The sequence below is a fragment of the Grus americana genome, chromosome 7, assembly GCF_028858705.1.
Source record: "Grus americana isolate bGruAme1 chromosome 7, bGruAme1.mat, whole genome shotgun sequence".
In the NCBI taxonomy this organism is placed as follows: Eukaryota; Metazoa; Chordata; class Aves; order Gruiformes; family Gruidae; genus Grus; species Grus americana.
In genome coordinates, this window is record NC_072858.1 from 23352730 (window position 1) to 23380341 (window position 27612).

General features: G+C 39.7%; 1 protein-coding gene across 4 annotated transcripts; it reads left to right on the forward strand.

The window, feature by feature from the left end:
• On the forward strand, nt 1-26011 carry HELLS (helicase, lymphoid specific). Of its 4 annotated transcripts, none has more exons than XM_054832158.1 (22): nt 1-138; nt 1167-1288; nt 4849-4971; nt 6389-6448; nt 6935-6971; nt 7064-7128; nt 7603-7644; nt 8449-8673; nt 10101-10283; nt 10540-10683; nt 11276-11472; nt 12167-12263; nt 13235-13396; nt 13895-14037; nt 15626-15764; nt 17207-17290; nt 17385-17504; nt 19113-19229; nt 20157-20316; nt 23485-23581; nt 23795-23871; nt 25409-26011. In XM_054832158.1, the coding sequence occupies exons 2-22, from the start codon at nt 1184-1186 to the stop codon at nt 25504-25506; spliced, it is 2475 nt and encodes an 824-aa protein (XP_054688133.1). In that variant the 5' UTR covers nt 1-138; nt 1167-1183; the 3' UTR covers nt 25507-26011. The 4 variants fall into 4 exon arrangements, with proteins under 4 accessions (XP_054688133.1, XP_054688134.1, XP_054688132.1 ...); XM_054832159.1 differs by lacking the exon at nt 1-138 and adding an exon at nt 568-700; XM_054832157.1 differs by lacking the exon at nt 1-138 and adding an exon at nt 877-1021.
• The last annotated feature ends 1601 nt before the right edge of the window (nt 26012-27612 follow it).

Consider the following 27612-nt stretch of genomic DNA (forward strand, 5'->3'; position numbering starts at 1 on the left):
CCCATCCCAGGTCTCTTTTTAGAACCAGCAGCCCTGGTCCCCGTGTGTGCGGAGCGAGCTTGAAATAGCGATCCATTTGACAGTCAGGTGCAAGAAGTTACTAGCACCGCATTTTCTGTATGGATCTGAGGTGATGAGGTAAGCCCAAAGTTATTCGGACGGCTTGGGTTATTTAGGTGAAGCTGAAGTGTTTGTGTTCTGAACACTGGAGGTTATTTGCTTTAGACTACGGCTTGGGAAGGAGGGTTCCCCATCGGCTGAGGGAAGTACAGCTCTACCTCGGGTTTAAGCGTCCTCTGCCCTCTCGTGGCACGCACGAGGAGCGTCCGAGTAACGGCCGAGGGCCCTGCGCTCGCGGCGACCGTCAGCCCGTGCGATGTCCCTCCTCTGTCGGTGGAGAGCCAGAGACGTGTGCCGGCGCCGCTCCTGTTGGCAGCGCGACGCAGGACGAGGAACCCCGGGCAGTTTCATTACGCTCTGCCTGGGCTGCGGCAGCTCCTTCAGGGAGGGCTGTACGCCACAGGGACAGAAGCACGTTGACTGAAACGTCACCGTCAGCACGCCGGAAGCCCCCGCAGGCCCAGGACTCACCGCAGCGTGCAGAGCCCCCACGCTGGACAGGGAGGCCCAAGAGCGCTTCAGCACTGGGGCCCGACGCGAGGCACCGGCGAGCAGGGCCGGGCCCGAGGAGCTGCCCGGGGTACCAGCGGCGGGACGGGCAGGGGAGCTGAATTACGCCCGGATGTGCGCGTCGCCTGCCAGGAGTCAAGATGGCCTCCGGGCGAGACCGGGAGGGGGGCGGGGCGAGTGACTCTCGCGAGAGCGCTGCCGCTTATCGCGGGACTTGGGCAGCGCGCGGTTTTTGGTCTCGCGAGGCAAGGCGGGCGGGTGAGCGGCGCGCGGAGAGCGCGGGAGTTTGGTGGGGCGTGTTGGACGGTGGTGGCTGCGTGTGCCGCACCGCCTCGCGCCTAACGGCCCCGGCGCGCGGCCATGCCGGCCCAGAACACGGCGAGCAGCGGTGGTGAGAGCCCGGGGCGGCGGGCGGGCTGGCGGGCGGGCGGTGGCGAGGGTGGGCCGGCGACGGGCCGGGGGGGGGGGTGTGGGGTGGGCGGCGACGGCGAGGGTGGGCCGGCGGGATCCCGCGAGTAACCGTGCGCTCGCTGCAGAACCGCTGGGAGCGGAGATGGGGGAGCAGGCGGAGGCGGCGGTGATCACGCCGGCCATGCTGAAGGAGGAGGAGCAGCTGGAGGCGGCGGGGCTGGAGAAGGAACGGCAGATGCTGGAGAAGGTGAGGCGCGGCCCGGGGGCGGCCATCCCCCCGCGGCAGCTGGGGCTGCCCCGCGGAGGCGAGGGGGGGTTCCCCGGGCGGCTGGTTAGGGTCTGAGCGCCGTGGCCCGCGCCGTTAGTCGCCTTGTGGGCCGGGGCCGGGCGTCGTGCAGCTCCTTTGATTTCAAAACAAACAAACGTGAGAGGCTGTAAAGTTCCGGGCGGCGGCTGTGATTCACAAGCGCCTTTGATCGTCCACGGGAGGCTTTGGAGGGTTTTTTGAAGGCTAACGGTGAACTCTTGCAGTCAGCAAGAAGGTTACTGCGTTTTATACGTATTTATGTTTGCAATGAGAAGATTACATCTTTACTTTTGTCGTTCCGAGCCTAGAAATCTAAGGTACCATGTCTGTAAAGTAAGATGATTTCAGAAGGGGTAGTAAGTTCATATTCTTCTGAATTTCAGTCTAAAATATTAAAAGCCAGACTTTGTGTTTTCTGTATATGTATACAATGCTTCTTTTTGGTTTTTTACCTCTTCTTTTATTAAAAAAAGCCACCAAACAAACGACCTGATTAGAGCTCTGCAGGTCACTTCTATAAATACCATTTATCCTTCCCAGAAATAAGCCCAGTTGTGCATTTGTTTTGGTAGCAGGTATAGTTTAGGCAGCTGTCATCACTGGCTGTTCACTCTCTTTGCACTGGTGTTTGAAGGCTGCAACTGAACTGCACCAAGGAAGTAGCCTAGCTTAAAAAGCCTAGCCAAAAAGGATTGGGTTTATGCCAGTTGCGTTCCTGGTCTACTCTCCTGCTCTTCCCTGCATGCAGTTGTGCAGGCACCCTTGGTTGTGGGGAGCAGGAGCTGCTTGAGCTGGCATTGCTGCTGGGAGAAATGTACATGTAATCATCCTGAGAGTTGATGTTTGATTTGGATACTTCTCTTTGCTTATGTTGCAGGAAATGTAGACTGCTTCAAGAAAATGACACATCACTAACACAAATGACATAATCATTACTGTCTCCTTTCTCTCTTGCTGTGAGTGTTTTCAGACATTGATAGTAAGCATTGGTTGATATTAACCAATCTGCTTTGGAGAGAAAATGTGAAAGCATGATGCTTCTAGACCTGTGTTGATACAAATAACCAAGATGTCAGAATGCTACATAAGGCGTTGTATTTCAGCCATAAGCAAATATAAACTTGAAAGAACTCTTCTCCTAGGTGCTCTTTGGGGAATTGTATTCTAAAGAACTAATGCTGTTACTCAAAATACTTGAGAAATCAATGGGGTTTTTTTCTTCCCCTGTCTGATTTCAGAGTGCTCTCATTTTCCCCTTTTCTGTTAATTACGTAGCTTTTGTATTCAGCCCACAGGCAACTGGTGTCTTAAAAACCGAAGCATTATTCTAAGGGCATGAAAAATGCAATTTCTAAGGTGTGGAAGTAATTTTAATTACTCTTTCTCTTTTCACTAAGAAAAGTTGTGATCTGTAAAGGTATGTTGTTAGGCTGCAGCATTTTGTGATACTGTAGCTAGAAAAATAATACTTGAAGTCTCATAATCTTCTGTCTTGCAAACAGTAAGTCATGACAGAGCAAATTATCTCTTCTCATCAGATATTCCTTGATCAGACTTGGATCTGAGGCAATTTGGAGGCAAATGCTTTTGGAGGGTGAGGAAGAAACTCTTGTCGAGCAAATTATCTCATTGCACAGGAAGTATTGAGAAGAGGACTTAGACTTTAATTTCTTTCACAACTGACCACTTCTGTAACAGTGCTGTAATGTGATAGGGCTGGAGTTTTTTGTATTCTGTCCGTTTCTTGAGAATCCACAGAACTTGCCTCTAGCAAGCACGCTCTATTGTCCCATGTGCTTCTATCATGTTTTCTCTGTGCAATCTCAGGCCGGTCAGACCAAGGGAAATTACTCGTGTCGGTAAACCCAGGCTTACAGGCATCTTGGGGGCAGTTGGTGTTCTTGAAGCTTCTGGACTTCTTATGCTTGTCACTTCAGCAAACCCCCTGCCAGGCGATTTGTACAACAGTTCAACAAAGGAGTCACTTGTTCTTTCTATGGATTGATGGCTGATACCACTATGCAAATGTATAAGAATGTAGAGTGATGAAAGAGTGGCAGATTTTTGACCTTCTCAGTCAAAAAGGGGGAAAAAACCCCCCCCACTTTTTTGAGGCTTGAAGGTTGAGTCAAAGGACAAAATGGAGAAATCATAGGAGTTCAGTGCTGTTGTCTTCTTTGAGTTTTCTTTTTTCCCCCTTGAAAAAGGGAACATTTCCCCATCAAGGGAATGGTCCTTCAGATTGACCAATTAATGGAAGGATGCTGTGTTCACTCCAGTAAAAAGCGAGCAATAGCAATTTGCTGAATGAAGTAATTTATATTCTCTTGGCATTGCCATCAAGGGGTGATCTTTCTGAGCTCAGGTATTTTTCATCTGAAGGAGAAAAAACTGGACTGGGGAGAGCAGAAGCAAATAGAAACTGTCTGGAGAGTAACAAGAAGGCAATCTCTTCCCCAAAAAAACTTGGGGAGATAGATCTTCCTCTCATAAAAGAATACGGTGATAGCTACCTGATAAGAATGACATGGAGTACTGCTTGTGGAAAATAAAGGTGTGATTTCTGGGGGAGAGAAACATGCTCCCCCTTTTCTGTGCCACAGTTTGTCCCATGATTCAGCTAATATCCTTTTCCCTCCCTGTTAGGAGGGAATTCTTATTTTAAGAAGCTTCCCTTGCCTTTCTGTCTTAGCCTGTCCTTCCCTCACTGCTGCTTCTGAAGGTGATGGCATAGATAAGCATCTTGTAAAGCTTTGCATCTTGCCTTTCTGGGGTTTCTCTTGGAGATGCTAATTTATACCTTTTCACTTGTTTGATATGTCAGTTTAACAGGCAATGTTAGATGAATGCAGAAGGGTGAATGCTTTTTTACTTTGGGGGGAGTCTTGATCTGAGTTTGAAAGAGTAATTTGCAAACTCCTAAATGCAGAGCCTTGACTAATTCAACAGAAGTTACTTTTAAAAGCATGTGTGGATTTTTGTAAGCAAAGCAAGCAGAAGTTACTGTTTTCACATTGGGAATTGACTTGACCTCTGTAAATTAGGCATGATGGTTTTGTTGCTGTCTGAATATCTGGTTCATAATGAAAAACCATACCTTTGTGCAAACAGCACGTGGAGGAGTCCCAACTAACACTTGGGTTTTTCCTCCCCGATTTTGCAGGCTGCAAATAAACCTAGATTTCATTATGCTCTAATTCTATAAAGTGGAGTTGAGACACCTTCAAGCCTTCTTGTGCTACTGCACTGGAGGCATGTGTTTTGCAGAGCTCTGCTCATGTGTGCAAGTGAATGCAACCCTCAGTTACTTTCATCTTGCAGCACTTCACAGGTATCTGTGTGTCCATACGCTCACGAATCATAAATGCATAATGACTGGAAGGGAAAGGTTTTGTGTGTGAGAGACAATTTTGGTTATCCTGTGGATGAACCCTTCGTTATATTAAAAGCATTAACTCTGAAGCATCTATAAATACCTGACATCTCTTTGTTTTGGCCAGGCTCGCACTTCTTGGGACAGGGAGTCAAGTGAAATGCGCTATAAGAGGCTTCAACATCTGCTTGAAAAAAGCAACATCTATTCCAAATTCTTGCTAACCAAAATGGAACAGCAGCAACTGGAGGTAGGTGTATTATTGTGTGTAGTGGAGATTCTGAAGATGGGCTGCCATTTGTTTGGGGCTTTTTTTGCCTTCCAGCTGTTTGAACTAAAGTAAAAATGCTGTTAAGTTTGCAATAACAACATAAAAATCTACTGTAACTACTGCCCAGGAATGAAGTGATGCTTTACATAATATTCAGAAATTGTTCTACAAATTAATAGATAAATCAGACTGGAAAGAGCTTGAATTATAATGTAAAATTATAATTTACCCCTTTGCAGTGTAAAGGTGGCACTGATAACTTTACAATTCTTCTGTTGGACTGAGTGCTAGGAAGAAAAAATAAATATTTGAAATAAGAAACAAAGCTTAAGGGAGCTAGGAAACCTGGAGGGAGGGGAGGACAGAAGATGCAAAGAATTGACAAGTAGAAAGTTGTGCAGCCTATTTGTGTTAATTACTGAAGGCTGAGGATGAGGCATGTCTTCAGGATGTATGCCTCCCTCAGATTTATAAATTATAGTGATCTGAGGCCTTGCTGCTCCAAACAAGAGCTTCCATGAAATGATTTCATGTGTTTTGGGGTTTTTGTTTTGTGTTTGTTTGTTTGGTTGGTTTTTTTGTTTGGTTGGTTTTTTAATCTATGGGTTGCTGAGTTCATATCTAGCTTTACCTTGATTTTCTTAACTGTATCTTTATGGTCAAGCTTGTAAGAGTTTACACTTGAGAGAGAGGGAGAATCTTAGGAAAAGATTCAGGGCAATGATGGTCTTGGAAAAGTGACACTGACAGATTGCAGGAACCTACTTTCTAAAATACTTTTGTAGTTTAGCTGTCAGCTCAAATTCATGGTTACTGATTGATAGAATGCATGTTTCAGTACTAAGTCTTACCGCATCTGATAAACACCAAGGTCTCTTACTGTTTTTCTAGGGTCCTTTTGCTTTCAGCAAGTTAAAATAGTAGATGGAATGAAAATCTTAAATTCTTCAAGACATAAAAGCATTTCTTCCTTAAAGGCGTTGTAGGCTGTTTATGTTGCTTTCTGTTCCGCAATGAACACAAGTGGTGATATGTAGAAGTTAAAAGGGAGCTGCATACATGGAAAACTTACTGCAATACGTGGGATCTTAAGAAGTTTGCAATTGAGAATATTTTTGTTGGAGTCTTTCTAAATGACTGTATTTAAATGTTTAAAGTATTCACGGACAGGCAATTCAGAGCAGTTGCACTTTCTTGCCCAAGTTTTGCTTTATCACTTTAAACTCTGTCAGAATAGGCTTTTAGTGAGATTGCAAAAAATCTGTAGAGAACACAGAACTCTACATTACCAATGTAATCTATGCCTGTTATCAGTTCTATAATGGATAGTTCTCTTGTGGGTGTCACTGAAAGATAAGAAATGTGTGTGTTTTGGTTTCATGGTTTGTTTTTTTAGGAACAGAGGAGGAAAGAGAAGTTAGAAAAAAAGAGAGAGATGATGTTAAAATCTGCTAAGGTAAGATTAAGCAGCTATTTTATGCAACTGTCTGAATAAAAGTCTGACAAATTACCATGTCAATTTCGATCAAGGTAGGTAAACTAAATAAGTTAGATTAGCCAGTTTTGACTATCTAGTATATCATATTTATTTTAAACATAACATAAAACCATGTTTAAAAGTGCTTAAAAATTGCATACTATGACAGTCATCTTAGGGGATGTTTCTGACTAATTAATACTAAAGAAAATTGTTTGAATTTGTCTTAAGGAGGTTTTTTGTTTTAGCAATGATTGTTTATTCTACCAAGATGCTGAATAAGTAATAAAAAAAAGATAATCAGGAACTTTCTTTTTCCCTATATTTTTAAAAACTGCTTAAAAATAAAAGTGTTTCAAGAAGCTTTCAAAGGCAATGGCTCGAGGCTCTTTACATATTTTTATGTGTGTCACAATAGTTAGAGATGCAGAAGATGATGAACATCTTCCCATGTTTGTTTTCTAGGGTCAAAATCCAGTTGATGGCAAAGAGGAGAAATCAGGTAGTGTATTAGGCTTTGCCTTTTGTCAGTACTGGTGTTTTTAGTTTCTTTAATATTTCATGTATTGTATAAACTCAAATGTTATCTTATAGGTGCAAAAAAGAAGAGGGGGAGAGAAGATGTGACATACAACATCTCAGAGATTATGTCCAAAGAGGTAGGCCATAACAACAAATAGATTTGCCTGGATTTTTGTAGCACAAATTTTAACTGGTAAGGCAATCCTTGTGTGACATCTGTATTTTAGAGCAATACATTCTCGTACACTGCCATTAGAGATTATCAACCAACAGTAGTCTGTCTGTAATGTACGTCTTTCTTCCAACAAAGATCTATGTGACAAGCAGTGTTGTCAGACCTGTAGAATTCAGGTACCTTTTAAAAATGTCTTCGGGGAGGCAAGCTGTGAAGAGACTACATAGCCAGTTGAATTTTCAGTTACCCTTTATAACTGGAATGTGTTCTCTGGTGTGGGGCCTTGTTTAGAGTCACTTGTATGATTAAAGATGTTGTATGGAAAGCTTTTTAAAGTATGTCCGGATTCTTCAATTAAAAGATCTAATTAAATACAAATTGTATTAGCCTTTAAGGTTGAAAAGTGTATAAGTGTAGGTTTTCTCTTTGTTTCCAGGAAATATTATCAGTGGCAAAAAAAAGTAAAGTGGAAAATCAGGTATGTTGGCACATGTTATTGCAGTTTAAGTGTGTTAAGCCTGAAGGGAGGGAGGGCTTTTTATGTTTTATAGCATATCTTTAAACTTTTCCTGTAAATAATCATCTCTGCCAGATATTGAAGTCCTGAATTAGAAGTTTAAAAAAAGTGGTGCAAGTGAATGTACTTAAATACTTGTTTTACAGAAATCTGAGGTGAAAACTTCTAATTTTTTTAAACACTCCATTTGAATGTATTTATACTTTATAGAAGGCCTGTAGTTTCAAAACTAAAGGAAATAGGAATTTATTAAGAAATACTTGTGCTAGTGTATAAGACCTTAAGACATAGTCATTTTTAAGCATTCAAGCATGGAGATAACAGGTGTGGTCTCTTCCGCTCCTGAGGTAGTTTAAAAGCTACATGCATGGTATGAATTTCTTTCCGACATTCTTTAGAATCTGCTTACAGCAGGGAAATAGCTGCATTAGATGCCAGCTGCTGTGAGGAAGATTTTAAGTCTGCTTCCTTTTATGGGTAGAGAATTATAAGCCAATTAGCTTCAGTAGCTATCACTGCTTTTCAATTCTAAAGGAGTAAAGAATGCATATAAGGCATTGAAATTTTGCATGTTGACATCTAGCTACATAGTAATATTAATCCTAAAAATAAATTCTACTCTTGAGTTGACATTTACTGAAAATAAGTCTTTGTGTCAGGGGTTGGCTTCACATTAAGACTGGTGTAAATTGGGCAAAAGTATGTCTTAGGTGTGCTTTGATGTGCGCTTCACTTATCATGTGTTCCTTGAACTTCCCTTCCTAGGATGAAAGCTCTTCTGACAACCTGTGTCCAGAAGACCTGCAGAAAAATGGAGACTCAAATAGTGTCATTAAGGATAGATTGTGTCAAGCTGTACGACACAGTGCCAAACAATTTCTTGATCCAGTACGGAAGTTTAATGGACAACCAGTGCCTTTTCAGCAACCAAAGATTTTTACTGGAGGTGTAATGAGGTGGTACCAAGTGGAAGGCATGGAGTGGCTAAGGGTATGGAGCGATTGTTGATGAAATTGAATCTGTTGCTGATTGTAAACAGGCAGAAGGGAAGAGACATTAGAAGTCTGTGACCATAGTTGGTACAGGGAAGGTGAAGGAGAGAGACAGTTTGGTATGATTTCTCTTGATACAAGAATCTGGTGTTATGAAGACGTTGTCAAGCAGCAGATACTGTGTTTCATTGTGGGGAGGATATTTGTAAACATTTCTTTAGACTTTCTGGTTGGTGTTTTCCACCTTACCTTTCCCCATCTATTTTCTTGTTCAACTCAAACTGCCTTTTCTCCTTACAAATACTTTGTGAAAGCAGGAGGACTATGCATGCTGGTAAGGGACAGTCTTACTATTTTTCTCTCTCAAGGGCATGAATACTCACTGGTACACCCGTAGGCGTTTAAAGACCTGCTGCCTTGCAGGCCTGACATGGATGAGTTTTCCATTCTCTGCATCTTGGAATATAACTAGTAATATTAATACAGTGTTCTTAAAATGCTTTGTCTTTAGCCTTTGAAATAAAAAACAAAAGAAACTTGCCATAAAAGTTGTCCACATACGTATTTAATTTCTACCTGGTTTTGCTTGCAAGCCAATATTAACAACTTTGCTTTTTAATTATCAAGCCAGACAGAACTAATTTTCATTCTGCTACTGATCTTGCTATTTCCTTTAGACTTCTTTCATTTTTTTTTTTCTTCCCCACTAGCATGTGTATCTTGTTTTAAGAGGCTTAGGTTGATCTCACAGGTGAGTGCCACTAAACTCACTCTGTTATGTCGCTGGGAAGTGCATAGAAAAGACAGGCCTGCTCTGGGAGTGGATAAATCAGCTTCCTTGGGCCTTCAGTTTTAATAACCATCTTTATGAATAGTAGATAGAGTATCCAAAGAACGCTTCTGTATGGTTCTTTTGTGAGACGTTGCTCTGTCACTTGTCAGAGTAGGCAAGCCAGCTGCGATGGTCAGGAATTGCACCTTTTTCTTATGGTGAAGTAGCTGTACGTGTAGAAGTTGCTTGAACAGATAAAACTGAAACATCAGCACAATAACTTGGTCTTTTCGAGGGGGGAGCTAAGGGAATTCTGTGGAGTTGGGATAAGTAAAAATTTGGGTAGTGTGAGCTGTACTTGCAGTTGAAGTGCTTTTTCATGTAATGCTAATTTGCATCCTTTCCTTTGATACTGTTCTGGTTTTTGCCTCCTAGTCAGTCACTTCATTGGCTAGAAGCACATACACCTATGTATGAATGTCTGGGGTTTACAAGATGCTTTTATTTATTTTCATTATGAAGAAATCTTAGTTGTCTGTAGTATAAAATGTGTCTAGTAGAGAGTTTCTACAGGTGGTACATTCCTAAAGATGTCTATTGTTGCTAAGGTGTGTGGCTATTTTGCATTTATGTTTCTTTTTCTATGTATGCAGATGCTTTGGGAAAATGGTATCAATGGCATTTTAGCTGATGAAATGGGGTTGGGGAAGACAATCCAGTGTATTGCAACAATAGCGCTGATGGTGGAGCGAGGAGTTCCTGGTCCATTCTTAGTATGTGGTCCTTTGTCTACTCTTCCAAATTGGATGTCTGAATTCAAGAGGTTTACTCCAGAGGTAAAAGAAATGAAGATTTTTATTTTTCTTCCTTAGGTTTAAAAGAACAAATTATTTAATTCTTATTCTTTGCCTTGAAACTTTCTTTATATAGAACATCGGTTTAATTGTAGTTATTCATGTGGTTACTACACACTCTGCCATGACTTGCAATGTATTTACAGCCTTCTTGTAACAGAGCTGATTATCTCTGCTGTCTTCTGTTTAGGTTTAAATGAGCTTAGTTCACCAGTCTACTAAACCTCTTTTTTTTCAGATTCCAATAATGCTCTATCATGGAGCTCAGCAGGAACGTCGTAAACTGGTTCGTAAAATTCATGGACGACACGGATCACTGCAAATTCATCCTGTGGTCATTACTTCCTTTGAAATAGCAATGCGAGACAGAAATGCCCTGCAGGTATGTAAGTTCTCCTGCAAGCCCTAGGACAGGTGGAATTCCTCATCACTAATAGCAATGCTTTTGAATATAGTAAAAAAAATCCATGCATGCTGCCTGTACAGCGAGTGTTAGACCATAGCATTTATATTGGCATTCACTTCTGTTTCCTTGGTAGCAGTGGTTCTGGAATTTTATGCTTAAAAAGTTCTGCAAACAGAACACTATCCAAAAAGTGAAGTAAGCAGATATTTACAGCATACCTTCTCTTTTCATTACCTCTCTGTAGCTGATGGTGAGGGAGGGTTGGAATAAAAGCTATATGTAATGTATAAATACCATGGTTAACATCAGAATGGTTGTTTCAGTGAGATGAGCTTCTTGTAGAAGTTTTACTGTGATCAGCTAAGCTTTCTAAATGCAATCACCATGAAGCAGGTGTATGGTGTTAACTGTTTGGACTCCGCTCTTCTAGTCTGGCAAAGTGAGAAACAGCAGTAAATAAAATCTTTGTAATGGGCAGTATCAGTCTTACTAGTGCTGCTTATCTCACCTGGCACATGTGTCGATGGAGTAAAGCTAAGATTTACTGAAATACCCTTTCTTTTTGTAGCACTGCTTCTGGAAATACCTGATAGTAGATGAAGGTCACAGGATTAAAAATATGAACTGCCGCCTTATCAGAGAATTGAAACGATTTAATGCAGACAATAAACTCCTGTTGACTGGTACTCCCCTGCAAAACAACTTGGCAGAGCTTTGGTCATTGCTTAACTTCCTGTTGCCAGATGTGTTTGATGATTTGAAAAGGTAGGTTGTGATCTGATGGTGAAAACTATTCCCCTTTGTTCTGTTTGGGCATTATTGTGACTCTTTAATAATTAAACTTGTATCAGCATGTGAAGAGCTATTTTATGGTGTGGTTGTAATTTTGGTATGATTATTTGATGGTAAAGGCTTTGAAATGTGTCTTGCTTTCACACTTAGTTGTTTCAGAAAGTAAGGAAGTAATTGTCAGCTCTACGGATAGTGGAAGCTTAACTCTGAGATAAGATATGAGCATTTGAGGGGAGATGTTTGTCTAACCATAAGTGCCTGGTGCTGCTTGAGGTTCTCTAAGGTGCTGGAGAAAGCTGTGTGAGGCTGGCAGATGTGGGACCCATGGGAGATGGATCCTTTTCTGAAGCAGCAGGGGGTCAGGTGGAAGAACATTGCCAAAACAATCTTCAGATTAATTTTGGAAAAAGGTACAGACTAGATAGAATATAATAAATCATAGTGAATGTTCCAACTAATACAAGTATTTTTACCAATCACTTAAAACCTCAAGCATCTAAATTGACAGGTATATTTTGGAAATACCTCCTGTTCAACCTCTGTTCGTGATGGATATTAGTGCTTTGTTTTTCTTAAATTGCAGGATAAGAGAAGAATAGTATACTTAAATAATGAAGAATCATAGCTATTAAGTAAGCTATTTCTTTTTTTTTCTTTATTTTTATAGCTTTGAATCCTGGTTTGATATTACCAGCATTACAGAAACTGCCGAGGATATAATTGCTAAAGAAAGGGAGCAAAACATCTTGCATATGCTGCATCAGGTTTTCACTTATTCTTTATGTTGGTTTTGTCATGGTTAATTTCTAACATTGACCATTATTATGAAGTGCATCAAAGTCTTGTTTGTGGAGCTGAATTCTGGGTCTGAGGCTTTTATTGTGCCACTTCTGGACTTCCTTAGACTCCTGACGTTTTTTTGATGTTTTAAGCACTTATAAATGCTGAAAAGAACAATATACCTCTTTGATAATGACTCATTTTTATTCTTGGAACTGAATTGAGTTTAGTCAAACTTAACTGCAGTCGCTTGCTTCTGTTTGCCAAAAGATTTAATTGGTATATTTATTTTGTTGAAAGATAATTTTGAGGGATTTTATGTACCTTTTAGGTGTTGAACAGAATACCTTTTTGGCAAACTAGTTGTATAATGTGCCAGTCTTCAAAACCAAATAACAATCAAAACTTTTTTTTAAGGGTGTGTGTGGAAGTAAATGCTTACAGAACTATCATTTTCTTATCATAAGCTGATGGTAAGAGATATTAACTTTATCTTCTAGATATATAATTGTCAATGACAATTTATTATTTATTTCAGTTAAAGGTTTGGGGCTTTCCTGAAATAACTTGATTTAAGAAAGATAATAATCAAAATATAAGCTGTTTAATAAAATTACTTTCAGTTAATCAAAATTATTTGAAATTCTGTAATGTAGCTACTACTGCACCCTTATTAAGCACTTGAAAATTTTTTCAAATGTCAATGAATGTGTTGTTTGAACACATGTATTACCAGCATGTCTAAAAATTTTGGAGTAGGCATTCATAATAAAAAATGAAATATGGAGCTCTGCAAATTAACTCCCTCTCTTTAATTGGTCAAAATAGCATTATATCAGTAGACCTGGCTGTGTGGGGTGTGTGTGTTTTGTTGGGCTTTTTTTGGTTGGGTTTTTTTTTAACTAGGTATGTTGAGAGCTTTGAGTAATTGTAACAACTCTGCTCAACATTTCAGATTCTGACACCTTTCTTACTGAGAAGGCTGAAATCTGACGTTGCTCTTGAGGTTCCTCCTAAACGAGAAGTTGTGGTATATGCACCGCTGGCAAAGAAGCAAGAAACTTTCTACACTGCCATTGTAAATCGTACCATTAGGAAACTGCTTGGAAATAATGAGGTATCTACTGATATGGATGTTAGAAATGTGCTTGCTATTAATGGTTTGTAGGCAAAAGCGCAGTGTTGTTGTTTCACTACCATTGTAACTAAACCCACTTTTTGCTTAAATTTTTAGTCTGATCCTTTTGTTACCTTTTTCGATAGCGGTTACTGTGACTGGCCTCACTGGGCACAGAACTAATACAATATGTGTGTATGTTCTTGATTATTTGTAGTTTGGGGGCAAAAAGACTACAGTATTCAGAGTTGATGGTTTCTGCTGCAAAATCAGTAAGGTACCAATGCAGTTTCAAGCAGAAGCTTTCCAAATCTACAATTATAGACCTTTAAAACTTGGGCTGCATATTCTACTTAGCAAACTTATAGCTGCTGAGTCTAAGTATTGCGTGATGCATATCATTGAGACCTCTCTTCAGTATTGAGAGTTCTTCGGTCAGCATAGCTTCAGATTCAAAGGCCTGTCTGCTGTTGATGGCAACTTTATCATTTCCCACAGGAGGAAGTAGTTGAGTTGAGTCCTACAGGCCGACCAAAACGTCGTAGTCGAAAACTGGTTGATTATTGTGAAGAACATAATGGTTCTGCTGATGACTTGGAAAAATTGATCACCAAAATGCAAGAGGAAGTAGACAAAGAGAGGTGCCTGCCCTAAAAAATTCTTTTTATTATTATACTGAATATCTCCCGCATAGTTTGCATCCAGAGCTTTGCTTATTCAAATTGTTCAAGGAGAATGGCACTTTGTAATTCACTATCCTTGTAGCTTTATGATTTGCTTCTTTGCTTTTACCTAATATTTGCTGGACCATGATAGTAATGATTAGATTGTACCATCACTCACTGACTCAGAGTTATAGTTAATTACAAGACACTCCTAGACCTGTGGCCTTTGCAGGATCTACCGATAAAATTGCATCTTGAGTCCCTGTTTTTATTAGACACAGTCTTGGGTAGGTCCTGTGACAATAGTGCTATTGATAATCCATAAAGAGCTAAAATGTCCTAGTGTGGGATGTAATTCCTTTAGGCTGTTAAAACATTTTGGTAGTGAAGAACTGTGGTTTCATGGAACTCTCAAGTCTAAGATCATGTTGAGTGCCAGCCGGGGAAGAACTGCTTTGTCTTAGTTATTTGGTAGTTGAAATTTCATTGTAATAGCTTAGGTCCTGGCTACAGCTAGCAATGAGAACAAAGAGCTGAAGAGCTTGTCTTATTGCTAGGTTTTGCAGTTTTTGCAAAGGTTCGGGTAAACCTTTTGTCCCCAATGTCCAATGATATTCACAGATATATCTTTCATTGGCTCAAAGACAGGACAGACAGATAATGCTGATGTGCTAACTACAATAACTCCTAGGTTTTTGCGAAATTACTGGGGAATACTTGAAGCAAAGTTTGGGCTCAAGACTGGAGAAAAGGGAAGAGTAGTTTCCTCGCTAAATTTTGTAAAATACTTCAGTTTAAGCTGAGGCCTGGAACCCAAACGGCCTGCATGGCTATTGCTGTTTTGGTGACAGATATTGGTCACTTTCTGGTGATTAAGATCAGAGTTGATCTTCAGGACTGAGGGAGTTGAGGAATCATGTTTATTCTTGGGTTTGATGAGGTCTGTTGCTGGCTTTAAATTGGTTGGAAGTCCCTTGGGCTTATCTTCAGGACTAAAGTGTATTTATTTTGCTAGATTTTTATTGTAGTCCAGTGTATTTTGCAAGAATGGACACTTAAATGTATGTTTTGTATTAGTTTTATGGTACATATGGATCTCTTACACATCTAAGCACCATCTCTAATGTAAGAGCTAAATGGTATTTGTTGTGAATCCTGCGATGTGTATGTGTGGCTGAAATGGGATAGGCAGAGAGCTGATTTTGGAATAGCTTATGTATTGTTCCACAGGAGATCAGTCTTGAACAAATGGTCAGGACTTGCCTTTGTTCACTTTTCTGCTGGGTGACTTGCACAAGCTGTTTTTTCTGCTTCTGATTACTACTGACTGCCCTTTTGTATTTTAAACCAATAATTACAAACCTTTCTACCTTCAGTGTCGAGTGTGGCACTAAAAGAAATTTCATCTGGTAATAGCTTTGCTAACTGTGAGAGATTTTGAGGACACTTGACACAGCATGTGAATCCATTGCTTGATTTTGGTTTTATTTTTTTTTCCTCTTCAGTATCTGTAGCACAATAAGGTGACACTTTCTGTATTAATAAGATGACGTATCTTTTCAAGGCCAGTGGTAGAAGTGAGCATTCCCATGGATTCAGAGGTGAACCTTAAACTGCAGAATATTATGATGTTACTGAGGAAATGTTGTAATCACCCCTATCTTATTGAATATCCATTGGACCCTGCTACACAACAATTCAAGGTATGTATTTTAAAAGGATTATGAGAAAAATTATTCCAGGCATTAAAAAGCAATAGACTGTGAGCTGATGGCAGTAAAGAATGACGTTTTAAATGTATTTGGCATATGCCTCCTCATTGAATTCCAGCAGTGTACTGAGTCATTATTTGAAGCTTCCTGCAGCAGCTGTAGAGACCAGTTCAGCCTCTGTTCCCATTTAGCCTTTGCATAGTGATACCATAGTGTTCTTCATTGTGGCAGCACTCATCTGCTGGGAGCAAAGTTACTGAATTAAACAGTAGCTGGGTTCCATTGACTCAAGCTGGTTTAGGATCTGCCTTAAGCTCCCTTCACAAAGGTTAATTTTCAAAACAAAAAATGCTGACCTTTGGTGAACTGTTCATGACAAATTGCACATGCTGCAGGAGGTTCAGTGGTAACTTTAAGTGTGAGGTGTTGGAGGGCTGAACGAAGTACAACAGAGTCATCTGAGAGAATACAGCATCCTTTTTCCTCCTCAAAACAGAAAAAAATCAAATTATATCACAAAGGCCAGTTGGTAGTTTAATCTACACAAAGCAGTTGGAAATATTAGGAAACTATGAACTAATTTGAATTGAAAGAATCTTGAACAACCGGAAATTGCTTGCACATTCTAAATGTAGGTTTGTGGGCATGTGTAGTCATGTTTCCTGTTCAGTGAGTGATAACAGATTCAGCTGCACTTAGGAGCAAGCTGTTGAAGTTTATCAATGTAAAGTCAGCGCATAAAAATCAGATAGCCCAGTCTGGGTGATGAGGGGAAATTCGTTAATGTGTAGAAAATGTAGACTGTCTGACAATTGGCAGCACTTGCATTGCAGGAGCTGGTACCTGCTCAGGAAAATGGATTAGGGATTATCAAGGTGGCTGCTGTATGGCTTAGACCTGAGAAGTTTCTATATACCTGCTCTTAGCCCATAGCAAGAATTAGATGTAACGAACTGTCTTGAGCGAAAGAGAGGTCTAAGGTAGCAGTGTGAAAACATGTTCTGTGAACTTTTGTCACTTGGCTGATGTGTAGTAACTTGTTTGGCATTGCTTCCTTACATCCAGTAGGTGGAAGCCTTGTGCATTAATTACAAGCTGGGGGAAAAAAACAGCAGTGCTTTTCCATGTGGAAAAATTAAAATCATCAGGCTTTCTCCTTCCAGATATGGGATGAAAACTAACTAGTTTTTTTAAAAAAAATTAATTTGGCGTATAAAACAGTGTGGTTTGATTTAATTTTGTCATGATTTAACTGATTCAATGTAGTTTGCTAAAATTAGTGTTGCTTCCAATCTTAAGGCTTTTAGTTAAAAAGATGGTGAAAGTTTGTTTCTGTGAGAAGCTTTCAGACAGCTTTTGTTGGTGCCTCTAAGTTGGGGAAACCTTTGGTATCCTTCCCTCCTAATGTATGATCCCCTCTCCCCTGTTCCAAGGTTGATGAAGATCTAGTAAAGAATTCAGGCAAGTTTCTACTCTTGGACCGAATGCTTCCAGAACTGAAAAAGAGAGGACATAAGGTAAAGCTAATGATTTTGGGGCGAGAGGGTGGGGGGGCATAGTTGTCGCTTTATGATTAAAAAATGGTATTAAAGAATATTCTTGGTTTTGTAGGTCTTGTTGTTCTCACAAATGACTATGATGCTTGACATTTTGATGGATTACTGCTATCTCAGAGACTTCAAATTTAGTCGACTGGATGGCTCTATGTCCTACTCAGAGAGAGAAGAAAATGTAAGTAGATGTACATGCCCTTTGAGCCTGTTAATAAATTCTGCTTGTTCCTGTGACACTGGAATACGATTTCGCACAGCGTTTAGCTTTTAATAGGCAAAAGACATCTATGTTGAAAACTGACATCCTTGCTGCTGCTTTAATATTTGCAGTTCAGAAATGCTGAAGCAATGAAATGTGTTACTAACCAATATCTTGATGTATGCCTAGAATGGTGGGTGCTGACGTACTCTGTTGCCCAGATGTGAAATACGTAATATATCTAGATTGTGACAGATGCTAATCCCAGTTTTACCACTGTGCATATTGTTTCCTAGCATCCAGGATGTGATGCCAGCATCTATGGGCGTGTACTGCAAGGCTAATGCCAAATAAAGTAAATTTCTAGGAAATGAGGTTTTGCACCTAATGGGACAACTGTAACTTCAGCCTGAAATTGCACGTGGATTTGTTCCAGCACAATCCTTTGTTCTTGTAATGGTTTCAAATAACCACAGAATGCCTTACTATTGAGGCATATATTTATCGTGAAGAGCAACCATGCAGGGTGGTTCTGGAAAACCACCTCCCTGAGGATTTACAGGGATGTAAAAGGGCAATGCATATATGGAGGAAGTACACAGGATATATCTAGGGGATGTGCTGCAATTGCCATCTGGTCTCCAGAGTATGCACTAGTGTTCATGAAGATACAGAAGAACAGTGGCAGATGACAGATCATCTAGCTCAAATTGTGCTTCCCTTTGCCCTGTTTTTTTTTCTGTGCCACAGTGTGGCTGAGGAAAACCAAACCCCGAACCACTTAGGTTGCTACTGTTAGAGCAGATTCTAAAAGAGGAAAGGCTAACTAGCAACATGTCTGCAAGCTATAGTGACTCTTATTCAGTTGGTAAAATCTTGTACTGCTGGCTTCTGGAAATGTTTAGGAGTTGATTGTGTGCCTACTACAGTGTGGTATGGATGCAGGATGAGAGAAATCATCCAAGTCACCAGTCTTAAGTTCAGTAAGGCTCTTCCCAGCTCCATGATTTGCTGCTGGTGCTGCAGATCCTGATGTCCAGGAGAGCCCAGAGGATATGGGGCTTTTAGAGAGTTTGGGTAGCTGCTTCCACCTGGCAGGGGGGTGATCGTTTCTTTTTCTCTGCTGTGATCGAAGTCCTGAAAATTACTATATGCTTCCAGTTTTCTACCAGCATGTGGGCGATCAGACTAAGTAGACTAGGTTTTGACTGGTATTGCAGACCCAGTAGGAGCTGTGCTGACATTTGGAAACATCTTGCAGTGACAGTAGGCTGGACGCTGCGTAGGAGACCAGAATGTTACTCTTAGTTTTGAAGAGCAGGAGGTATACAGGGTGTCTGGAAGTTACAGTCAAGTTGTCATCAGTACTTTAGATTCATTGACTCATCAGATAAGAAAATACAATTGCTTCACTTCTTGGTCTGGTCCTGTCCCAAATGCATGCAATGTTTCTTAAAGCCTTAGTGTGGCCTCTGTGCTGTATTTTATCTGTGTTCATCTTTTTAAACACAGGTGTCTCAAAATAAAACATTAGTTACGTTGTGTTTGATATATCTGCTAGTTTTTAATATGTGAATTCTCTTCCAGATGCATCAATTTAATACCGACCCTGAAGTCTTCCTGTTCCTAGTGAGTACAAGAGCTGGAGGCTTGGGCATTAACTTAACTGCGGCAGACACAGTTATCATTTACGATAGTGACTGGGTATGTTGACAGACTGTTAACCTAGTGATATGTGTCATAAAGTGCTTTCTGTATTGCTGCTTTTGATAATAATTTACTAACCCATTATGGTATAGACCGTTTCTGTAACTTTAATGAGGTGTTACATGAACATAATAGTAAGTATGCAAAATGTTATATATGAAATATGTAGCCTTGTTTGAAAAGTCCTAACTTATACAATGTCAGAGTTGGTTTCTAAAACTGGCCTGTTTGTCCCTGAGTTACACCAAAAGCAAAAGGGGTTTTTCTGTTACTGTTGAAGATACATTTCCTTCTTTCAATTTATTATTTAAATTTGAATGTAGCCGGACCTTCTACAGGTTCTCTGTTTCCAACAGCTGCCATGTTAGTACCAGCCCCTTGAATTTCCTCCTGTGACTTGCCACATGTGTTTTAGCTAGCTAGGATTCTGCTGCTCCTGTGAGCCTGGAGGCTGGGAAGAAGAGAAGGATGGAAGGAAATGACTGAGGACCTCTGCATCTTCACTTTATTTTAGTAGACAGCTCTGCTGTTAGCATGATTATTCAGCTTCAGGAGAGCTACAGCAGCTTCAGAAATGACTGAAAACTTTTTAAATCCCTCTTCTTATCCTCCAACAAAAAACCCCAAACCAACAACTAACATCCTCAGCTAAATTTGTGATACAAAACATGTACATCTGTTGAAAACTGCAGCACATAGTGCAGAAGCAGTCCAGGCTAGTTGGATTCCTCTGGCTGCGCAGCTACAGCAGCAGAGCTTGTCGTGAATGAGTTTGAGTAAAGACATGTGGCGTTGTGTTATACCACGAGTGCCTTGCTTATTGCTTCTGCTCTGACTCTGAGCTCACTATTGAAAAAGCTGCCTATGGTATGCGTCTTAAAAAAAGCTAAATGGTGTAGCTAACTTGTTTCTTTATCTGTTCAGAACCCCCAGTCAGACTTGCAGGCCCAAGACAGGTGTCACAGAATTGGCCAGACAAAGCCAGTGGTTGTTTATCGTCTTGTGACAGCAAATACTATTGACCAGAAAATTGTGGAGAGAGCTGCTGCCAAGAGGAAGCTGGAGAAGCTGATTATCCACAAAAGTTAGTATCTTTCTCTTAGGACTTCCTGTAAGCATGTTTTGCTTCTTTGAATCTCGAGAGAACTCTTACTGCTCTGTTTTGTGATTGCTTAGTATTGTTTCTTAAATGCAAAAAGCTTCATCCTCCCAACAAGTGACTATATAGTATTACTTTTCGAAATGCATTCTTAGACACATTATAGATCACTTCTGCAACAAATTAAAGGAAAGTATTTCTGGAATCACCATGTTATGACTACTTCTTTACTAGTAGGTAAGGAAAAAAAAAAAGGTGATGAGATAGTGAGCCTACCTGGAAGAAATGTAAGTAAATCCAGGCAATAAGAGAGTATAGCTCTGGGCTTGTTGGGGGCTTGTCAGCAAGATGATAGTTTGTTTGACCCAAATGTTTTTGGATTTTTAACATCGAAAATGCTGGGGCTAGGTGACAAGTCTGAGTTGATTATCTCTTTAAGATCAAATTAAATGAACCAGAATATAAATGGCAAAGCAGATAAAAAAATTAGTACTGTTTGCAATTTAACTTTATTACAGTTCTTCATTTGGAGCAATATGCCTACCTAATGACATCTAGAGCAATGTTTCATGATGTGAAGTTTAGCGATAGATTTTTCCAGTTGCACTGGCAAACTTGTTTGAGTAGGGAGTATTCCTATTAAAATTGGTAAAATGAGTAAAGATTATAAAAAGTTGGCTTCTGGGGGGTTCCTACTACACTTGGTTGAGATTGCAAATCCTAGAGCTTTAAAATCACTGTAAAAAATTTCATCATTCTGTTTGCATCTGTCCCTCTGAACTTAAGAACAGTATGTTATAACCACAGTAGAATAGTCCTGTTTGAACAATTAACCAGTGCTGAATAGAACAATAGTCCTTGATTTTATGTGCAGAACAATGGTGATTCTTGTGTTCTTGATTGTATAGCTGGTCATACTCAAAAGTCTTTAGAAAAGTGTTTGGGTTGAATTTTGTCTTTTGGGGGTAAATTTTTCTTGTTTAGGTCCTATTGGAATCCTGCTTTGCTTCCACAGCTTATTCTGTTCGTGATGTTTGGAGAGTAGCTCCCTATAGCATTTTCCAAACACTAAGCTCACTTGAAAAATAGAATTCTTGTAACTTGGTATTGGCTTCTGACAATAATTAGCCTTATATTAAACTTTAAAGGAGGTTAAGAACTTTTCATATTATATTAAGGGGGGAAAAAAAACGCACTTTCATCAGGGCATAAAGGGACAGAAAGGCCACCCCTGTAACTGTCTACTGCACAGTGCAGTGTTTGTCAAGCCTAAGCTGTGGTTTGCCTCTGGTTTTGGATGAGGTTAGCTAATCTTTGTTAGGTGCTTCCTTTATCCTAGATTTAGCCTTTTCCTTTGTAATCTGTTTGCCACTACGATCTTGGTGTGACTGCCAGGACTACTGTCTGACTCTTTGTAGGTATGTTAATGACCAATTTAAGTAAGAAAAAAATTATTTTTAATGATTTGATTATGGTCGACCCTGTAGTTAAAACCGAAGTGGCAAGATGAGTGCACAAACCAGAATGGGCTCTAATAGTAGATGACTGCCATATACTAAAGCAGCAATGGGAACTGGGACTAATTATACTGGAAGGAAGCTGTCTCAAGTTGGGTCGTGCCTTCAGCTTTGCAATAAGTTGAATATTTATCTTGGTAACTATTGGTGAATCATATCTCAATCTTGCAGCCTAGGTAGGGATGTCTCCTCCAGGAAACTTTGGATCCACTGTGTGAAGGTGATGTAATGGATTCTGTAAATCTGAATACCTAAAAAAAGTGTTGGAACTTTGGAGTGAATGAGGAAGGGATATCACAGAGCTTGCTTAAGTCAGACCTTTCAGTGGTGTCTAACCAAGTAAGATGTGTACAGTACAAGTACTGGAGCTTAAGAACTGGAATTTGTTGCAAAACAGAATGCTTTTTTGGCTTTGGCACCAGGTTACTCTTTCTGTCTTGTGGTTCTGTTTTATTGAAGAAAGTTGCCTAGGAAACTGCATGAGAACCAGCATGATTTTAGTTAGGTTAGTAGATGTCAGACTAAGCAGAAGTGATGACATAAACTTCTATTTAAAATGTTACGTGCTTGATAGGGTCTTTGGTATTTTTCTCTGTGTCACTGTTATTGCAGCCAAGACCTGTACAGCACTAATTCAATGCCATATAGTTTGTGAAACTCTGAAAACTAAAAGGGAGAGACTGCATCACTAATAATGCATGACAGGACCTGGGTCCTGTGTGTCACAGCAGGAGATGTTAATGGGGGAGAGGATCCTATAGCTCAAACCCTCTGGAACTTGCATCTGATTTGCATTTCACAGAGAAACAGCCAGTCCATGGAGGGAGATAGGAAAAGGTGTGGGGAGAACTTCTGAAAGAAGATACAGGAAAGAACAACAGTGTGATGAAAGGGATCAGTAAAGACCCATTAATAAAGTGGGTACATCTGTTGATTAAAAACTGGGGAAACTTGGCACAGAACAGTAAGCCTTGCTGGTCTCCTTGAAATGTGCAAGACTGAGCTTGTCTTCATCCATGCTCAGCTTTAGTTAAGTAATAATCTTGTATAATTTTTTTATATTTGGGCTGACATCCAGATTTGTGTGTGGATAGGTGTTACCATAGTCCCTTGAAGAAACCGACCTGTGTCAGGTGCATTACTTTGTCATGTCTGTCTCATCCATTAAACTGAGGGACGTTCTCTCTGCAAACCACATATCTTTCATGTATTTCCTATCTTGTGGTTAATACTGCTTACTTTGTTTCAACCAGCTTACAATACAAAGGAAACAAACTTCAGCATCCAGCATCTAACTTTATTTACAATGTTTTTACTGTAAGTAGAACTAATGGCTTTTCTGCTCTGTGTGTGCGTGTGTGCATGTTGAATTGGTGTTTCAATCAGTTCTTCTGCATACTACAGCTTGAAGGTAAAAGGCCTGCATGTAAACTCTTTATGTACCTCTGACTTTTTTTCACCAGTTAGGCTATTATCGTAAGGTGTGTTTACTTGAGGGCTGAAACAATGAAACATAGCATTAGTTTTGATGTGCAAGAATAATTTGTTCAGTATGTGCATCCAGCATTGATTTGACTATTTACAGATTTTTTTTTTTTCTGTGTCTCTGTACTTTCCTTATTTCTCCTTTCTACAGATCAGTTTAAAGGTGGCAAATCTGGTCTAGCACAGTCGAAGAGCTGCCTGGACCCTCAGGAATTAATAGAGTTACTGAAATCCAGAGACTATGAGAGGTATGCAGGTCTCATATTTTTCTTGGACCATGAGTTTGTAACTTGCTTGCAAGCAGCTGTCAGTAGCTCTCCTGTCTTATGAAGTGGTCTGTGGATCTTCATAGCAGAAAGAATGTCCTAGGGTTTCTGCTATGTGGGAAAACTGACTTCTATGCAATGCTAACTGTAACATGCTTTTATCTGTATTAACAGAGATTATTTCTTCCTCAACAGGGAGGTTAAAGGATCTAAAGAAAAAGTAATCAGTGATAAAGATCTAGAGTTACTCTTGGATAGAAGTGATCTTATTGGTAAGTCAGAGGGGTTTTGGTGGGGGGGGCTTGGGGTTTTTTTTGTTCAACAGTAAATTCATATTTTGTAAGAGTCTTTATATGTAGAAAGCTGCCATAGCTTCCCCACAGCTGTGTTAAACATCTGAAGAAGGGACACCCTTTGGCCTCTCTGCTGACATTTCCAGTAGGATTGCTGAAGAAGAAATAACAATTTAAACAAAACCATTCCAGAAAACCACATTCATGCATAGTGTGCCCTGAGCATACTGTGAAAAAAGCATAGATTAGGAGGTGTTCTGCAAAGCAACTTTCCCTGTAAGTTGCTGTAATTGATCAAAATAAAAATTATTCTCACAAAATATTTATATCAGTGAACTTGTTTGAAAACCTATTTTGATACTATCATAATTCAAAATACAGTCTAACATTGGGGGGAGGGGGAATTGAGAATTATTAATTTATTATTAAAAATAATATTTTTTAGGTTGTCTGCAAATTCTAGTACTTGATCAGGCCAAGATATTATAAAAAACCCTTAACTTTTCTGAGAAAGGAAAAAATCTTGTCTGATTAATTTAAACAGTAGATCTAGTATGCTTTGTTTCCTTCAGTGTCTTTAGGAGAGAGAAGCCTCAAAGCATAGATACAGAAAAAAATCAATCATTACAGAATTTAGAAGTAAAAATGATAGCATTAAATAAGTGTGATAAATAACTTTGCCTTAGGAGAACTGTTGCTATACTTAAACTTTTTTCCTAGGTTGTCTAAAGAAATTGTTTTATAAAACTGCTTATTTCAGTTAACTGACTGCTAATATAGAAAATGATTGTTGATGCATTGATAATGTGGTCTATATCTTTACAAGTTCAGGCTGTGAAACAATCTGATTTCTCCTTTCAAGTTGGGGAGGATGCCATTTATTGTGTGTAATTACTGTCCATCACACTTATAATGGTTGCTTATTCTTTTTTTCTTGGCTATGCTAAGCAAAATTAGTATATTAAAATTGTCAAAATTGTTTATACAAAGATATTAGTCTAGCATTATGTACTGAATATTTACTACAGCTAACTGCAGTTAATGCTTTAGAAACTGAAATTAAGCCATACTTATTAAAGCCATAATTATTAAATTTGATATAGAGACAATACTTTTTCATTAGCTTTATATTCATTGGAAGGGCAGCATAGTGATTGCAAGTGCTAGGAAAACATGTTGTAAGTCTTTGAACTTTAGAAAAGAATACCTCTTAGTAGAGACTTAACTTTCTGTGTTTCTCCTAGTAATGCCTAAATAGGTTTACTGCATTCTGTTTTCTTCTCAGGAAAACAAGACTAGTTCAGGCAGATGTTTTAAAACTTTTTTTTTCTTAAAGTACAAGACTGAAAAATATTTTCAAGTACAAACTTTTAGTAGCAAACTGATGAAGGAACAAAATGACTCTTAACAACTTGCTTTCCAAATCCAAACAAAAATACATATAACTTTGTCTGCAATAGTAAGGTTGCAGACACTTCACCTATTACTGTTGATCTTTGTTTTGTTTTAATCCTAGATCAAATGAAGACCTCTGAAAAAATGAAAAAGGAAAAAATGGGTGTCTTCAAGGTCTTAGAAGAATTGTCAGATTCCACTGCAGAACATGTGTTTTAACGTGCAAATGTCCTGTAAGGCTACAGGCCACAAACACATGACTGACATCAGATCTTCTAGAGATGTCACTTACACATACTGATCCTTTATGCCGACTTTAAGGCCTTGTTCAAATCCCTTGTGTTCTTTCAGTGAATTTTAACATGTTCTACAGTATAATGCAGGTGATAGTTTCATGTTGTAGCTTTGGTAGGCTCTCATAAAGAATTAAGAAAATGAGCATGTTTCACATCTGCAGCTAGCTCTTGTGATCAGTGGTAAAAACTGGCGAATTTGTGTAAAAAAAAAAAAAAAATCTTCCTGTGGAAGTCCTAAAACACTTTTTTATATGGTGTCAATTGTGGGTTATTTGGAAGGGAGAGAACATGTGCCGTTGTTACAGTCAATTGTCTAGCTTCTGGTTTTAAGTTCTGCAAATTGTTTTGATGAAATAAATGTATGGTTTGTCCTAAAGGTGTAGAGGTTTTAGCATAGCTTCTTAAATAAACGAAGCTTTTGCTGTGTCCGTTAATTCCCTACTCATTTAGCATATTAGACAATCTCACACATTTAAAAAAAAAAAAAGGCAGCTTGAATGAGCCCAAAACCCCCTAATTTTTTCTGGTGCAGACATTACTTCTGTTTGAAGCACGTGGAGGGAGCTGAGGGTACTGGAAGGGGAAAGTGCAGAATGTCTCTGGTGTGTGTGGATAAGCGAGCAGTACTGTCTGGGGAGGGAGGGTTTGTGACTCCTTCAGAGTGGGGCAGAAAAGGCAGGTGAAGGCTATTACCTGCATGTGTAGCCTCTAAGAGCCAGCTGTAAGATATGGTTTTCAACTTGGGTATCAGGTAGATTTTATACTTTCAATTCCGGTTTGTGAAGATTACATCTAGGTGTAATTAGAAGCTGCAGTTACGGAATTGCAGCTGGAGCTGTCACAGGTTGCAGTGCTAGTTATGCTAAGGCACAGGTAACATGGAATAAAGTAAAATCCTACCTCATTTATCAGACTTTGGAGACTAGTTTCCAGTCACTTTATGATGATTCTTACTCTCCACAGAGAGTAATGTGTTAGCCTGATTTAGAGAAAGTTATTCTATATTAGCGAGAGATGTTTATCCTTACCTCTATAAGGGAACAAATAAATCCGTTCAGTTAATAAGTAGGCTGGCTTTGACCTTTGCCTGTTGAAAGCCCTGTCTTGCTTCTAATTGCTGAAGACAAAAGTTCTATGTTTTCTGCTCAGTTACTTATTAGCCTGAATAATGCAAAGTCCAACATGTGCTGTCTCCACATGTTGCTTATATTTGCTGAGCTACTATGCTTCTCTCTTTTATGCATTGTTTTAAGCTAGCAAAGACCGACTACAAGATTTAAGAGTAAATGATATATCTACAACAGTATCTAAATGACATAATTGTAAAAGTTAATAACTTGACACAACAAAAAGTTAGGTAAGCCTGTGTGGAAGCAGTTGTTGTTTAACCCTGTGTGGTAATTAAATACCACCCAGCCACTCACTCATTCCCCCCGCCAGCAGCATAGAGAGAGAGAATCAGAAGAGTAAAAATGAAAAAAACTAGTAGGTTGAGAGAAGGGCAGCTTAATAGGTAAAGCAAAAGCCATGCACACATGCAAAGCAAAACCATGAATTCATTCCCCACTTCCCATTGACAGGCAGGTGTTTAGCCATCTCCAGGAAAGCAGGACTCCATCATGTGTTAACAGTTACTTGGGAACACAAATGCCATCTCTCCAACTGTCCCCCTCCTTCTTCCCCCAGCTTTATCAAAACCAGCACAGTACCTTCTTGGCATGACCTTGTGTTTCTTATTCCTGCAGTCAAGAGTAACACTCACACTTGCTACCCACCAAAGCTGTGAAGGGGCAGTCCAGCATTTGTGCACTTAATGCTTACAGGCACCATCTGGGGCATGCTGGTGTTTCAGAAAGCAGCCTTCCTTTCTATAGGTGCAGGACATCCACAAGTAAATGCAGTAATGACAACGTGAGGATGCTTGGGGGGTGGGGGTTGTGTGTGACCGGTGCTAATGGTTTAAAATTGTTCTGGGTGAAATAATGTTCCCTTGCTTGTCCGTTAGAGGGAAAAAAATATTTCAGCAGAT

Coding starts and splice junctions, on each gene's coding strand:
- HELLS (XM_054832157.1), top strand. CDS start 991: ATGCCGGCCCAGAACACGGCGAGCAGCGGTG. Junction 1,022..1,166: donor GAACACGGCGAGCAGCGGTG/GTGAGAGCCCGG, acceptor CGCTCGCTGCAG/AACCGCTGGGAGCGGAGATG. Junction 7,645..8,448: donor AAAGTAAAGTGGAAAATCAG/GTATGTTGGCAC, acceptor TTCCCTTCCTAG/GATGAAAGCTCTTCTGACAA.